This window comes from Prosopis cineraria, unplaced genomic scaffold (genome assembly GCF_029017545.1).
Source record: "Prosopis cineraria cultivar Desert tree isolate PC_DT_omini unplaced genomic scaffold, ASM2901754v1 PC5, whole genome shotgun sequence".
In the NCBI taxonomy this organism is placed as follows: Eukaryota; Viridiplantae; Streptophyta; class Magnoliopsida; order Fabales; family Fabaceae; genus Prosopis; species Prosopis cineraria.
Window position 1 is genome coordinate 9,812,302 of NW_026555336.1, and position 17,088 is coordinate 9,829,389.

At 30.5% G+C, this 17,088-nt stretch overlaps 1 protein-coding gene across 1 annotated transcript; it reads left to right on the forward strand.

Annotated features, from left to right (window-relative positions):
* The first annotated feature begins 3,713 nt into the window (after positions 1 to 3,713).
* LOC129310740 (putative expansin-A30) lies at positions 3,714 to 5,057 on the forward strand. Its single transcript, XM_054952658.1, has 2 exons — positions 3,714 to 3,883; positions 4,423 to 5,057. The coding sequence occupies exons 1-2, from the start codon at positions 3,714 to 3,716 to the stop codon at positions 5,045 to 5,047; spliced, it is 795 nt and encodes a 264-aa protein (XP_054808633.1). The 3' UTR covers positions 5,048 to 5,057.
* Positions 5,058 to 17,088: the final 12,031 nt, after the last annotated feature.

Consider the following 17,088-nt stretch of genomic DNA (forward strand, 5'->3'; position numbering starts at 1 on the left):
GATAAGGGCTTAAGGTCAAGCCCAAAACGCTTATTTATTTTGTCTTTTTTTTTTACATAGTTCAAATTTGATAATTAAAATTTCATACAACAAAAGAAACATATGCTTTAAAATGTGTTGAGTGTGACAAGGAAATTAAGTGAGAGAGGCGGAAAGGAGATTGAGTGAGAGATGAGTGGATGAGAATGCGGTTTTTTTTTTTTTTGTATAAAGAAAAATATATTAAAATTAAAAAAACAGATACAAATATCCAATGGTATATTTTGAGCATACTCCCAATATCCCTTTGTAATATACGTAGCCTATAAGAAAAAATACTATAAACTAGAATCATTGGAATATAAGCAGAGTTAGATACAAAAATAATCAACAAAAAAGATGACAATGATGAGATTTAAGGTTGATTATTGACGAACATTAAGCCATATTGAACTATTTGCAAAATTAATTGAATGTTGTTCCTTATCCACATCTTCAACTCCTTGGAGTATAATATATAATTATTGAATATAATGCGTAGATGAGTCTTCTTGATATTCTTGAATTTTCTAATTGAGCAATAGTTCTTCCATGCTTTCGAACTTCGAAGAGTATCTTCATTGAAATTCCTTGGATGGAAATTAGTATGTGGATGTTGATAACTTGTTCATGTATGAGATGGAGCTTCAAACATATTACAATGGAGGAAATAAAAGCAGTTCCTTTGTGCCATTAAAAGGGCTTCTATTGGCATGATATTCAAATTTTGAAAGAATTTTTGGTTCCTGCATCTCTGTATAGTGTCAATAATTTAAAAAGGAAACACAAAAATATATAACAATTGATCCTTTTCCTTTATGAGTGATAAAATTCATTGTTTAATCCATACAAACCAAAAATGATTTGGATTCATAGACGTTCTTAAATTCAAGGGAGATCCAAACTAAATTGTCCTAACAAAAGGACGAAGTAGGAAAATATGATCCAATGACTTATCAGAGCCTTGAAAAAAAACAACATACTTCAGTAATATTCATATGATGAAGCAAAGACAATTTGTTTTTGGCAAAGATTTTTGAATGATTTTCCAAATTAGTAATTTTATTTTAGGAGGCAATTTTATTTTACAGAAGAATTTTCATGAAAAATCAGGATTAAAAGGAGGATCTTGATTAGATTCAATTAGCTAGTTATAACCCTACTTAAATATAACCACCATTAGATTTAATAGTCCAAACCAAGGAATCCGCTTGATTAGTAAAAGGTAATGGTGTTTGCAAAATTTGTAAAACTACAGCATCGTGATATAAGGAAAAAACTAATTGTCTATTCCAAAGAAAATGAGGATGGAGTATAAAAGAATGCGGTTGTTTGAACTTGAGAGGAAAAGTAGACCGTGAGATAAGGTTAGCTAGTGAGAATGAGAGAAATTATGCTATTGACTGGTGCATCACATTATCTATGACTTGTCCAATAAAAACATATCATATTAGATGACTGTAAATATAAATTGATTTTGTTATTAATAATGATAAAAAAAGTAAAAAAAATTAATGATATATTTTATTTCAAAAATAAAGTCATTAAAAATAAGAGAAATTCTTGCATGGACTTTAAAGATAATGATACCTAAAATTTTATTTAATTGAAATGGTGCAAAATTATATATTTTTATTTGACGAACTATGAATAACATGGTACATTCGATCTACATAAAAATTTCTTGTTGATAAAATTTTAAAAATCTATTCATATATATATATATATATATATTAAACAAGGTTTATGGATTAACATGATCCCGACCCATTTTTTGAAGAGTTTTTAAGCCCTGGCCCAGAAGTCATTTCCTTCCTTCTACCCATCTTCAAGCCCGATCTTGTCTGAAATGTGGGGAAAATGAGCATGGCTGTATTTAGGGTTTAGTTGACATAATCTTGTAAAAAGGACAAGATGGAGTAAAATTTTATTACTACTTTAATTTGTATCCTCTTAATTTGTTATTAATTATGAGCATTAATTTTTTGTTAATTTTTATTTTCACAAAAGTTGAAGAAAAGGTGAGTGTAATTTCATAAAATTTGTTGGGAAACTAAGAAACCCTTAGAACTATGTTTATATTGTTTCTTTCTTTCTTTTTCTTTTTTCAGCATAAAAATATAAAGTCAGTCTCACTAATTTTACACTCGTGTTTCAAAATATTTATCTTTATAAGAAAATTTTTCATATCATTTGACTATTTTTACTTCCAAAAACACTATGTACAGATACTTTTTATATTTTATATTTAGTAGCATTAGAGTACTATTAGCTGTGCGGGTAAAAAAAAAAAAAAGTACTGTTAGTTGCAAGTACTGTTAGTTGCAATTCTTAATTTGTGTACAATAGATTGAGGGAAATTTTGATAAAGTAAATCATATTTTTACATGTTAAGTACAATTTTTTAATCTTTGAAGCGAAGTAGGTTCAAATTAGCAAGGATCTCGGAAGAAGGAATACTGATGGGAAAAAAAATGGAAGCTATACTATTAAATTAAGAATCAATATAAATATACAGGTGCCAACTGGAATTAGGTTTAGCAAAATGAGTTAATATTTTATAACATGGTGAACTAAAGCTGAAATACCTGTTAAGAGAAAGTGTCTGAAATTAGCATTCGATTATATCTTGAATAGGACTTCTTTGATCCAATAAGTAAATACCTATAAATAATAAAAGAAAAGAGTCAATATACAGGCACGCGCAAATTAATTAAAATAGATCTTAATCAGCCTTCTTATTTATTATACATCACTTGGTCGGTATTCTTTAACTATTTTTAAGGTTAAAAGTCATTTTTGCTCTTTAACTATTCATTTAAGAGAATATGACAAATGATAAATTGAGCACTTTGCCAAAGTTATATTTGATCTTTATATGACCCATAAAATTACTTATAGATACCCAATGAGAGAATTAATGTCAATTACATTCCCCAAATTATATGCAAATAAAAGAATACAAATATTTTATTTTACCCATGTAAAAGGTCAAAATATAATTCTAACCAACTATTATTTCAGGAACATGATTGATGATAATTTTCTTACATGGTACAATTATTTGCAATTGTATGAATCCTTTTATGTAATTTTTATATTTTTTTTTTAATCAACTAATTGTTAAAGTTAATTTTTTTAATGATAAAAAATTTAGTATGTCATTTTCAAATGATGAAAGAAAAAATTGTATCAAATGTAAGTTTAAGCTACGAGATGAGGGACAAAACTGCCCCTTAACATTTATTTTTAATATTTCTTGGATTGATCATAATTTTATTCCCAAAGCATTACGAATGCAATGCATGGCCATTGATCCATTGAAACTTGCCCAGTTGCCTGCACGTTCTAACACTGAAGGAAAAAAAAAAAAAAAAGAAAAAAAGTCCAACCGTGATCTCTAGACATTTGTTTGTTCTTGTTGTACCCTACCAATTGTTTTTTTCTTTTAAAGTCAACAGTTAAATCTTTGAAATTATTCGCCTCCCATAATCATCACTCTGTACAATCTCGCCCAATAAATACATAAAATACCTATTTTCCATACTGAAAAACTAATAATAACATGTATTAAAAAAAACCTAATAATAATATTGACTTACCTTCGTGGGCAACACGAAGGCATTTTACGCCGTTTATATAAGAATAGATGTACAAGTTAGGATCAAATATCGCATCATCCAAAAAGCTCAAACATGGCTTCCATCGTTCGCTTTTGTAACTCCTTCTTACTTACATGGATCCTCATCGTCACAGTAACCAGAATCCTGGCAGAAGCCGGCGCCGGAGTGTTCAGACCCAAACCTTGGGCTCTTGCCCACGCCACCTTTTACGGCGATGAGACTGCTTCCGCCACAATGGGTATGTTCGTCGGATTAACCAGTACATTATTGGACCTCTATTCGTTTCAATAACATTTTGTTTATATAACTGGTTTTTGACCATTTCTACTGTTATTTTGATGGATTTAATAATCAGCTCAGTTTATAAGTACTATGGGCCTCTAATGTGCATTTTTTAAGTACTAAAAACTAAAACCAATCAATGAATCAATCCAAGCACAATTTGAAAATTAACGATTAAAACTGCAGTTAAACAACATTAAACCCGTTATTTTATCAAATCAGTTAAAACATTATTTTAATAGTTTAATCGGATGAGTTGACTTAAATTTTCATATTAATATCTTTTATAATGCCTCAACTTTTTAATTTATTTTTTTTTTTTTAGATAATTGACTTTTATATAAAATAAGAGATATTTTAATATTTTAAAGTTTTGAAATGATAGAGTTTTGTTTTTTTATAATTTTTTAAAAATAAAAAGGATGATGTAACTGCAATGTTTTTCTTTAATTTTGTTTTTGCATTGATTCTGTCTTTGAATTAACAAATATTATAGGAGGAGCGTGTGGTACGGAAACTTGTTCATGGATGGATACGGCACAGACACAGTAGCACTGAGCTCCACACTCTTCAACAATGGCTTCGCTTGTGGCACATGTTACCAAATCAAATGTTACCAATCAAGCGCCTGTCACAAAGACGCGATGTTTACCACCGTGACGGCCACCAACCTATGTCCACCGAACTGGGCAGAACCCTCCGACAACGGCGGCTGGTGCAACCCGCCGCGCGTGCACTTTGACATGTCAAAGCCAGCATTCATGAAAATAGCAGACTGGAAGGCAGGGATCGTGCCGGTGGCATACCGACGAGTGCCCTGCCAGAGGAACGGAGGGCTGAGATTCGTTTTCCAAGGGAATGGATACTGGCTACTGGCGTACGCGATGAATGTGGGAGGAGGAGGAGACATAGGAAGCATGTGGGTGAAAGGAAGTGGAACGGGATGGATCAGTATGAGCCATAATTGGGGAGCCTCGTATCAGGCATTTGCTACGTTAGGAGGACAAGCTTTGTCATTTAAGTTAACATTGTATACCACAAGACAGACTGTTATTGCTTGGAATGTTGCTCCTTCTAGTTGGTGTGTTGGTCTCACTTATTCCTCCAATGTTAACTTTCGCTGAAGAAGAAGAAAGCTTGGAGCTTGTTTGAAATTATTTTTATTTTATTATCTGAAGTTGATATTTTGTAGGATATGTTTTAAAAAAAATAATAATAAAAAGTATTTTTTATATTTTCTTTTATTTTTCAGAACAATATTTTCAAAACATTTAAAAGATATTTTTGTTTTTCTCTTTTATAGAATAATATTTAGTTTTTTTATTCTCTAAAATACTTTTTAAAAATACATTATGAAATATATTTTTTTTTATTTTTTGATTTGAAGAATAGAAAATTATTTTCAGGATAGTACCAAATAAGCCATTGGTTTTCTATTACCGCAATTTGATTCATCAGCAGAAGTTCCGTCAATTTGGGGCGAGAGTCATCTAACATTGCCTTTTTCTAATGGTCATTGTGGCCCAACTTCTCAATTTCATTTTTTTTTTACTATTAGCTTTTATATAAAATAAAAAAAAATCGATACCTTGAAATTTAAACGGTGAATTTTTTTCACAATTTTTTAAAAATAAAAAGGTGCAAGTGTGATATTAAAAAATATTTAAAAAATATTAAACTTTACTGTTTTGAGACTTCATCAAGATATTAAATTTTCTCTCGTTTTATATAAAAGTCAATAATCTAAAATAAAATGAAATTAAAGAGTTGAAGCATTACAAATAATATTAGAAAAGATACATTAGGGCCCGTAAATCATGAATTTGCAGCTTAATTATATTTTCCCACATTGTAACTTGCATGTTCACCTACATATAAGTATGAATGTAAACCGAGTACTGTTTTCGTAGTTCATCATGTGATCATTTTGGACTCTAATCTGATGATCAGGTTAAAATTTAATCTGTTCACTACTCTCTCAGTTTTAATTATTAATTTGTAATCACTGGATCCATATGAATTGATATTGCCTTGCTTTAATTTCTTCTTAAACTAGAGGATGCAATGTATATTTCTTTTTTTTTTTTTAATCTTGTTTAGCTCGATAGAAAATCTAAGATGATTAATCTAAGAAAATCTAATAAGTAAATTTATATGACCCATATAAATTTTAGAGAAGATTCATTGGTCGCTGGTTGTCTATCATATTGCCTTGCCTATGCAGTTGTCTGAGATTCATGATGTATTCCATGTATCTCAACTCAAAAAATACCAAGCGGATCCATCACATATTATTGAGTTAGAGGAGGTGAAACAAGGGAACATGACCAATAAAGTTGAATAAGAATGAATAGTGAATGCACTATTATAAAATACTCTACGCACTTTAGAAGCATTCATGTTAGCTAATACTTCTATATGGGTTGGCCTACATGAGCACTTTTTTATATAAGTGCTCCCATAAGCATTTAAAAATTTTAAAATAAAAACCCTATGGGAGAATTTAAAGCCCTCTGCAACAGCACTTTTTTTTTTTATAAAATGTTGGCTTACAGGACCACTTTTTATATAAGTGCTTTCATAGACATCAAAAAATTTCAAAATAAAAACCTATAGGAGAGTTTAAAGCCCTCAATAGGAGAGCTTTTTTATAAAGCGCTCTCATAGATTGGCTTATAGGAACATTTTATATAAGTGCTCTTATAAGAATCTAAAAATTTCAAAATAAAAATTCAATAGGAACTCTTTTTTATTAAGCACTCTTGCAGAGTGTTGTTTGGGAGTGCTTCCTAACAAAAGCACTCCCATATATATTTTTATTGTAAAAAAATAAAATTCTTTTTCACCAAATATTTTATAATTTTCATAATTATTCAACTCTAATAAATTTTACAAAACTCATAAATTTTGAAAGCATCATCATATTATCAAATAAATTTCACAAAATAACTTGTCATCCAATGTTATCACACTTCAAACTTGAAACCAAATTTTCTTCTACATGTCAATATATAAAATTTGTTTTTTCACTTTGAATCAAAATCCTATAATCAACATTACCCTATGTCATTATTCTAACATAATTGATTTATAAGAAATCCAAAAAGAAACCATATATGACTACCTAAAATTGTGTGAAATCATATAGATAACACATGAAATCTTAAGATTTCTATCTAAAGCAAACTTTTATCATAATAAACTTGTGTACTCAATGAAGTTAAGGTTTCCACCTAAACTCCAAAATGTGTGCAAAAGATTTGAACAATTTGAAACATAAGGATTATAAAAAGAACAAAAAGACTAAACAAAAAATTGGAGAGTAAATACGTACAAGATGAGAAGAAAAGGATGTTGTCGTGTTTGATTTGGAATTTTCTGTGGAGAAAAATTGAATGAAAAATAAATATTTGAAGTTGCCACCAAAATTTTGAAAGGTAATTTTGAAAATCTTTTTGATGTGTGGTCTACTTATAAAGAAAAATGTAAGAGAGTCAATTGTGTACGGGGAAGGTATTAGGCACCCTACAACACCTATTTATGTGAATAGTTACCTTAAGTTAACTATATAAATTTAAATGGCCTTAAAAAATATATTAATTATCCTTAATAAAAAATAAGATAAAAAAGTAAGAAAATTAAAAAGGAAAAAATTTATTTACTTATAAGTTGGACTTGACCTAGAATAAATCTTAGAACCTCTGTACCTTTTTGAGGGATTAAAATTCAAGTAGTTCAGGATAAAAATACGTGTCTCTTGGTTGAGATTTGTTTAAAAAAATATTATTTATTAATTTTTTATAAAATAGTTTTAATGTTGGTTTGTAGTTTTTATTTAAGAAAATATTTTATTTCTTTGTTTGTGACAAAATTATGAGAGATAATCTTGCAAAAAATATTTTGATAAGATTTATGAAAATTTTATGTATTCTATCTTCCAAATATGATTTATTTTATTTTATTTATATTAGGAAAACCTTTTATTTTTATTTAAGGATAAAAATATTTTAAAATGTACTCATGATAATTTATTGCTGTGTAGGATAAGTTATTTGATTTATAAATCTGCGAGGACTTTAAAAGTCTCATGTAACTGATGATTTCAGAATTATGCACATGTAATAATTTATCACTATATAAGATAAATTAATTAACTTATAAGCTTGCGTAGACTCTGAAAATCTTATATAGTCAAAAGGATATGAAACACTTTTAATGATGCACTACGATAATTTATCGTCACTCATGATAAATTAATTAACTTCAATAATTTGTGAGGACTCTAAAAGTCTCTCATGACAAACAGATTAGGAAAAATCCTAACAAATGTAATGAGAAATCAATAAACAGAGATTTGATATTTAAATTTTGAAATTTCTCATGAATACCTTCCCACATCATATGTCTCCAAATTTAATCATGACATTGGCATAATTATTTAAAATGTAGAAATTCATCAAAGAATTATATTGAAGTCTCACACTTATATGATGTTATTATAGCATAAAAGAAGATGACTTTAAAAAGTAAGGCTCATATGTGAAGATTTAAGATGAAAAAAAATAAAACAATGGCTATTAGAAATCATCTCACTCACACCATATTCAATCGCATGAAGACAAAAATTTACAATTCAATTAGAGGAGAGAACACATATAGAGCTCAAAAGGTTCTAGACTTAAACTTTAAGACTCAACCTTATGATATACTTGATTAATGTAAAAGCATACATGCCTAAAGTTTAAGAAAAGATGAACTTACCTCTATAAATCTTAGTCCACTTGAAACTCTTTTGTCCTCTCTCTCACAATTTCTTCAAATCTTTAACTGTCCTCTTACTTTGCCTTTGCTTTCCTTTATATACACTTCTATACTTAGAGTTTTTTTAGAATCTCAATCTTATCGTGATCTCTATCAATATTTTTTATATATTGTTTTGTCATTATTATTTGGAGATTAATTGTTATCTTACCATTATTTTATCCTGATCATTTGAAATCTTTAAATCTTAATATTAGATATTAGATTATATTATCTTGAAATCTTTGAATCATAATATTAGATTATATTATATTTTAATTATTATATTATTTTGAGATATTCAAATCTTTATAACTCATTATTATATTAGATCGTGATCTAGTTTGATTACATTTGTGTCATTTTTTATTATCTTCAAATCAAAGATCTTTTACCTTTTTATTTGTTTATTTTCTTGTTATAAAATATTTTTCTATTTTCATTCTTATTATTTCTTTTTTTATTATTTTATTATGAATGTTACCTTATTTATTTATTAGGGTTTGAATAAATTACAGTATTCACATAAATTATACTTTTGCTTTGTATTTCTCATCTTGAGACAACATCTAAAACAACCTGCGAAATTATAAAATGGATAAGTGGAACTATAAAACTTTAATAATGAGAAGATGTAAGATAAAAGAGTAATTTCAAACAATTATCATCTAATTCCAAACCAACATGCTATTTTCCTTTGATACAATTGAATGCTATATATATATATATATGTATGTATGTATGTATGTATCAATTATTTCGGATTCCTCCACAAATTACTGTCAAAATGCATAAAATATGCTACTTTAATTTTTTTTTAATATATAAACAAAATTTGTTATCTAAAACAAGAAAGATGATTAAGACAAGGGCCCAAAAAAATTAAATCAAATCTGAAGAAATTAAATATTTTGATATAAAGTGATGCTGACAAAACTGAAAGAGATCAATATCAAACAAATAGATCAGTATCTGGTATCATGGAGAAAGTGAAAGAGATCAAATTTCATCACAACGATCTCAGGCGCGATCATTGTCCTAAACTTATGGTATAACAAATTAAGCATTCTATCTGTCTCTGTCTCTGTGTGTGCGCGTGCGCAAATTAAGCATTCTCTGTCTCTGTCTGCGCGCGCGCGACAATCATCACTCTCCCTTGCATCCAAAAGGCCCGCTTCATTGCGTCTCGTGTTTTATGTGGTCGTGCATTTATTTGATTTGGATTTTCTACTTGCAATTTCTTTTGTCTCCTTCTGCATCTTCTCCTTCCTCTATTGTTTTTTTTTTTTAATTTTGAAGCAAATCTTGTTCGGATTATACTTGAATTTAAACTCTTCTTTTGAAGCAAGTCTCTTTCAAGATTTGCAGACATAAACAAGACAAGGCTATGAAGCTCTAACCTGGCGAGTTAAAATAAATCAAAATTTGATGTCAGAGATTATAATTGAATTTAAAACAATCAAACAAGAAAGAGTGAGAGTAGCGCCAAGACCTAGAAAAGCAAATGAAATGACTCTGGGATTTCGCTCAAAAGATGAAGTGCTTGCTTTCTTTTTTTATCTTAATCTCGAAAAAGATTTCTTTCCTTTAAAAAAAAATTCCAAAATTGATGGACTTCAAGTTTCAATTTTTAAACTAAGCGGAATAAGACAGGAAAAAAAAAAAAAGCTCCTTCATTTACATATATATATATATATATATATAATCCGAACAAAAAGGTGAGTGAGAACGAATTTGTAAATAAAGGTGGGCGAGGAAATACCAAAGCAGGAGGATTAAGCTAGAAGGTATGAGTTGCTTTTGAACAGTATATTTATTTATACATCTAGAAGAAGTACCATAGATCAACGATGACTTACGGATCTGAAGCACAATGCACAGATCTAGAGCGATGAACGACAACAAAAGCTTTGTTGTCGATGGCGGACAGCTGGTGAATGACGGAGGCTAGCGCACAATGGACGGCCTTAACAAAAAAGAGAATAGGTCGAAGGTTTTCTGGAGGCAGAGATGCACGAATTTACAATAGCTCACTGTGGAATGTTGATGGCAAACGACGCAGCTTCTAGTGACGGCAAGGTAGCCAGTGGCGGCGAGATGATGGAGAAAAGTTGGGGAGACCAACGGCACTCGAAAGACAGAAGGGATGAGGGTTTGAGAGAGAGAAGAAGAGAAAATTTAAAGTGGGGCTCGTGCGTGATCTGTCAAACTTAAACGTAAACTAATAAAAAAAAAAAACCTTTCGGAGAGCTTATAGAAAAAAGCAGTCTAGGAGGCTGCATTTTTTAATTTTCTTTGCTAATCTATCATAACAATTTTTGATAAAGCGCTTGGGTAGATCTTTTCAAAATTTTTTCATTCCCTTTTTGGCTGTTACCTACTCTCAAAAGCGCTTCATAGGACTTTTGAAATTTTTTTTTATAATTTTTCTATTAACTTTTCGAAGCGCTTTACTTCAATACGCTCAAGCATGCATTTTTATTTTTATTTAAAATTTTTTACAGATCTATGGGAGCAATTTTCCATATAAGCACTCCTATAGTAAACATTCTAGAGTGCTTATTTTAGTAAGTGCTATTAAATGTTTTTGCTCATATATTTTGAAGCGTTTTTCACAAAAGAGCTCCAAAATTGGTGCTCCCATTTACATTTTTTGTAGTAGTGATATAAAAGACAAGAAGTTTTGGAATAAGACTATTTGGCTTGTAAATGTAATCTAGAAAGGCATGGCTCCTAGTGACACTACATGAGAGACAGAGGACAAAATGAGGCAATAGTACCCATATCTGTTTCTCTATGTATGTGTTTATATGATTTTTTTAATTTTAGAGACAAAATTCTTATAGAATGGGACAATGGTAACATCTTGAACTTTTAATATGAGAACTAATTGATGATTAAGGATAAATTAATAAAATTAGTGAATTAATTGAATAATTAGAGTTTTGGATGGTGAATTAACATTTTGGCTTGTTAAATGGATAGGATTGATTGAAAGAATTACGATCCAGAGCAAATTTTGAGTAGTAGTTAGGTTTTCTTCTTTATCCTAGACATCCCGGCATATGCAGCATATATGTGGTATGTGGTCAGAGAGGACTAATGAGTGTTTTTATTGCTTTCAACCACAAAAGTGGGCTCGAAGTGAAATTGGGTCATTTGAGCATCAAAAGAGGAGAAAAATAAGGAAAGAAGTCTCTGTGCCACATGTCGCAATAGGTGCATTGTGTGCCATAGCACACGGGGCCAGAAGATGAGAAGTAGACTTCTCTACACCACATGCTGTGGTGCACAGTATGTTTTCTACAAAAATGCTTGGTGAACAAACTCAAAAATTAGAAGAGAAATGAGGAGAAAATGAGGAGCATTGGGATAGTTTTGCTAGGGTTTCAATTCTAAGAAGATTGAATGTTGTTTCTAAGCCGTCCAACCATAAGAGTAAGTCTTCTAACTTCTTCTCCCTCCTTTTAATCCATTTTCTTAGGTTTATGATTAGGGTTTGTAAATGAGAGATAATTTTCAATCCATATAAGTTATGGGTTTGATTCATTGATTTAAATAGAGTTAATAGGAGTTATTTGAGGCATTTAAACTTGAGGATAATGGGTTTGCATGTTTTGGTGGTTATGGATACATTAATGGTTGAAAATGCCACATTTATGCTTGAAAATATGGCTAAGCAGTGGTAAGAGTGTAAAGTTGGCAGATGGCTCTCATTTGACATGGAAGGAGTTCAAGAAGCGGTTCTTCGCCCATTATTTCCTAGCTTCTTTCATAGAAGAGAAGGAGTTTGAATTTCACAGGCTTCAGTAGGGAAATATAAATGAAGAGGAGTTCATAATGAAGTTTAACAAGCTATCAAAGTACTCCACCTATTTGAGCCATCATGATGATGAGCACTAGAAGGCTGAATAGTTTCTTGACAAGATAAGGCTTGAGTACAATCATCAATCGGTTGCTTTTGATATTACCTCCTTTAAGGTTACATGTAACAAAATTAGAGCTATTGCCAAAAGGAGTAGAGCGATAAAGGAAAAGAAAGGGATGGTTGAGGAAAGTTCTCTTCATATATAGGCTTAACGGGTGAAGTGAGTAAGAAGTCAAGTTTTACCTCGAGTATGTCTAAAAAGTATAGTGCTATGGGAACTAAGAATAAAAGTTTCCATAAGAGGTCTCGGTCTAAAGGATCCAGCTAGAGGAGTATGGGTGGAGCTTGGAATCAGATATCCCAGCAAAGGTCTACGGCTCGATCTGCTACTGTACTAGTGAGAGCCCCGCAATGCAATAAACACAGGAGATGTCATCAAGAGCAGTGTTGGACCTACTTTAGGTGCCATAAAGTGGAGCACATAGCTAAGTATTGATCAAAGAATATTCCTGCTCTAAACTAGAGATCAGCTATCCTAGTACGAGTTTTTGCCATGACTAGAGAAGAGGTTGAGGCTTCATTGAAGTTGATTATATGTAAAATTTCACTTAGTGGTAACCAAATAGAGGCCTTGTTTGATCATTGTAACCCTCCTCTATATCCACTTGATAAAGGAGAAGATTAACAAAATTACCACACACAAATCACCACAGTAGCCAAATATTTTGTTTGAAAAGCTTTGGTTAAAGACTTGTTTGTAAAACCATTCAAAGGCATACCACATCAGAGTAATACACAGTGAAAGAAAATCACACATTTGTCTTATGCATAGTAGACATAACCTGTAAGTATTCCCATTTCAACTGCATGCATTTACATCACAAAATCAGGTTGGGAATTGGTCCATGTGCTACAGCGTGCAGTACGTGCGTCATAGCATGTGGCACAAAGCCACATGCTCAATCTATGCGTGTCATGCACCTCAGCATATGATGTAACATCCCAAAAAAATTAACCTAAGATTAATTAAGTTAATTTAGAGCAAATGAGTAATTTTGGAGGAATATTTAGAGATAAATAATTTTAGTTAGAAGATTATTATTGGATTTAATTTAGATAAAATCTAAAGTTATAATTTTTTTAAAAAAATAGAGATAATAATAATATTATTAAAAAAAGAAGAAAGAAGGAGGAAGAAGAAAAAGGAATACTATATTTTAAAAAAAGGAAAACAGCAATCGCAGGGTGTGTGCGTGATTTTGACATTATATATATAATAAAAACAATAGAGAGAGAGAAAGAGACAAACCGTTTTTCCACCTACTTTCTTTTGTTTCTTTCTCTCACATATGCGTGTAAGGTATAAAAAAATAATAAATAAATAAAAAAGAAACAAGGAATATTAAATAAATTAAAAAAATGAGAAAAGAGAGGCGGACGTTCATGTGTGTGCATTGAAGAAAACAAAGAAGAGAAAGTAAGAGTGTGAATTATTATGTGGGACTCACACCATTTTAAAATAAAACAAGCCAAAGACTTCTGGCTTTTCATTCTCTTCTTCCTTTCCGTTTCTGCATCCACACACAGAGAGCAAGCGAGAGAGCGAGCGACGCTGCGGTGGTAGGAGCTGATTTAGATGGTAATGCTTCATAATGGAATACTTCAGATGAGATTTTAAGTATTCTATAACTAGGTAAGTGTTCTAAATATTTTCTTAGTCGTTTTTCCCTTTGAGCTGCAGATTTTAAGATTTTGGAAAATCTAGGGTTTGAAAGAGGGATGAATTTTTGGTGAGAAAATCTGGTTGTTGATATTATTGATAGTATAATAAATATTCTAGAGTATTATTTTGTTGATAGAATTGGAATTTGAGGCATTTGAGTTTATCCTAGATCCCTATGGGTAGATTTTTGGTTAAATCTGAAAATATAAATTGATTTGTTGATATTTAGATGATTATTTGAGATGAGAAATAAATTATTATGGCTATAGAATAATGATTCTAGGCTTGAAATCAAGTTTACAATTTTTGGGTATTTTTATGTGCGAATTTTTGGAATAAAAAGAGAAATTTTGATATTAGAAAATTATTTGAATGAAATTATTGTGAAGGAGACTATTGAACCAAGTAGATAGGTTCAAATACATGAAATTAAATTTTAGAATTTAAGAGACTAAGACTAAATTCTTAAAATATATATATATATATATATATAAAATAAAATAAAATACATACTTAGGTGTTAGAGTATGAGTGAAAATTGTGTTAATAATATTATTGACACATTAAGATTTGATCAATTGTAGATTAATTTTTTTTGACACCATTCAAGCTTTGAAAAGCTTTGGAAGTGTTGTAACTTGAGGGGTAACCTTTGACCTCTCGAAGGTTGAGGTAATCGGGGAAATCTATTTTATACATTTGTATGTTAATTAATTAATTATGTTAGTGAAATAAATGAATATATATATATATATATATATCTAAATTTGAAATAGTTGTTTGTAATACATGTGACTTTGTTGAGACTCTATGACTTGTGAGTAATGAGATTGATGGTTGATAATTATATGTACACTCTTGGTTATAAGTTGTGGATTATGCACAATCATGAAAGTTGATGAGCATGTGGGATAATTTTGAAATATATATATGAGTTTTTGAAATGCATTTTCTCATAAGCATGATCATATGGTGGAAGTTCGCCGTAGTGAAGGAATTAGCGGTTATGCAAAAATCTATATGGTACTCAGTTATTAACCAATAATCCTAGGCGTTATAGCCGCTACTTACCTTGTAAGATATTGTAGCATTGTTCCTATTAAGGGACTTGAGCCTACTAGCCTACCTGGAGTTTTGGGTAGAGCTAGTTTTGGGTATGACACCCCATAGTGTGTGATTTGGGGAAAACCGTGTTCATAAGTGAGTAAGATAACCCTGGCCCGGTAGCCCTTCATGATATGATTAAGGCTTTGAGTAGTTTCACCACATAGACGATCCCTTTCAGTTGTTGGCCCATAGATTTCATGTTAGAGGAAATAAGGGGGGATATATGGAAAAGATCGATATGCATATTATTACTATCATGCCATTTGAGTGATTGATGGCTATATTGAGGATATGATTATAATTGTAGAAATGAGAATATGTAGTAATTATGTGAATAATGTATATGTGGCTATTTGTGCAAATTTTATACTTGACTTTATTCTTGAAATTATTCACATGAGTTAAATGTTAATGTGATTAACATGTTATTAATATGATTGTTTGAATGGTCACCTTGATAAATTTATTGGCCACTTGCATTATGATTAATTATCATGCATTTGTATAACTTAAATATACCTTGGTTACTGAGTGGTTGTACTCACCCCTCTCTTTTAATATATTACAAGAGCTAGCTCATCTGAGAAAAACAGAGGAAAGGAGCATTACTCAAGTGATAATATCACTTCTGTAGGCCTCTCTCCTTTTATTTGATATGTGTATTTAGTTTATGATATTGCCATCTAGGATAATATATTCTTGATCCACTTGCATTATGGGTTTTGAGTTGGGAAAAATGTATTTTGGGCCCTGGGAAATGTGGTTTGATGCTTGTGCTATAATTACGGGCTAAAATATTTGTACAAGTAAAAATAGTTATTATCATGCTTCTGCATATGTTTAATTAAATGATATGAGTTCTTAAAATATTTTAAAGACTTTGGATCCCTTTGTATTAAATAGTTTGTGAAAAATACATGTTAAGAATTCATTTAGGTTAATCTCATAATGAATAATCTATTTGGGTTAGTCTTGATTAACTATGGTTAGTGTGATGGTTAGTATGATAATTAAGTCCTAATTTAGGACGCCCTTTACATGTGACACCATGCACGGCGGCACGCATATGTGAAATTCTTGCTGTCATTTTGATAGTAAAAATGACAAAATTTTGATGTTTGTTGTTTTCACATGCGACGTTTGATTGGAATGATTCAAGCACCCATACGAAGCTTATCTTATAACCTAGTTAATGAAATAAGTTTGGACATGATCTAACGGTCCGATCAAAATTAGACACCTAGGTGCAAAAAGTTATTTTTTCTAAAAATTTTACATACCCAAACGTTCAATTCGATCCCTTTCTCTCATTAGACCACACAAGACCTTAAATCAAGTCCAAAAGGACTTAATACACTTGATTGACCAATTTATATCACAATCAAATACATACATTAAAATTTGACCTCTTAACTGTCAATTTTTATAATTCACAAACTTTCACAAATTGCCATCACTTGACATAACTTGGCCCACTTGGCCTTTTTCTCTACATAAACATATACATCCACGTTGATAATACATGTATCATTTAATCTTAACCCCAAATTACTCATTTTATTATAATTTCTTCCTTGGACTTAAGATTCACCAATATAAACAACAATTTCAACGCAAACATACTCAAGTCATAACCCTTGATTTATTTCATCACATATACATACAAT

Excerpts from the sequence above, each read along its gene's own strand:
- LOC129310740 (XM_054952658.1), top strand. The coding sequence starts at position 3,714 with ATGGCTTCCATCGTTCGCTTTTGTAACTCCTTCTTACTTACATGGATC. Across the intron at positions 3,884-4,422 it reads GCTTCCGCCACAATGGGTAT|GAGCGTGTGGTACGGAAACT; the intron begins GTTCGTCGGATT and ends ATATTATAGGAG.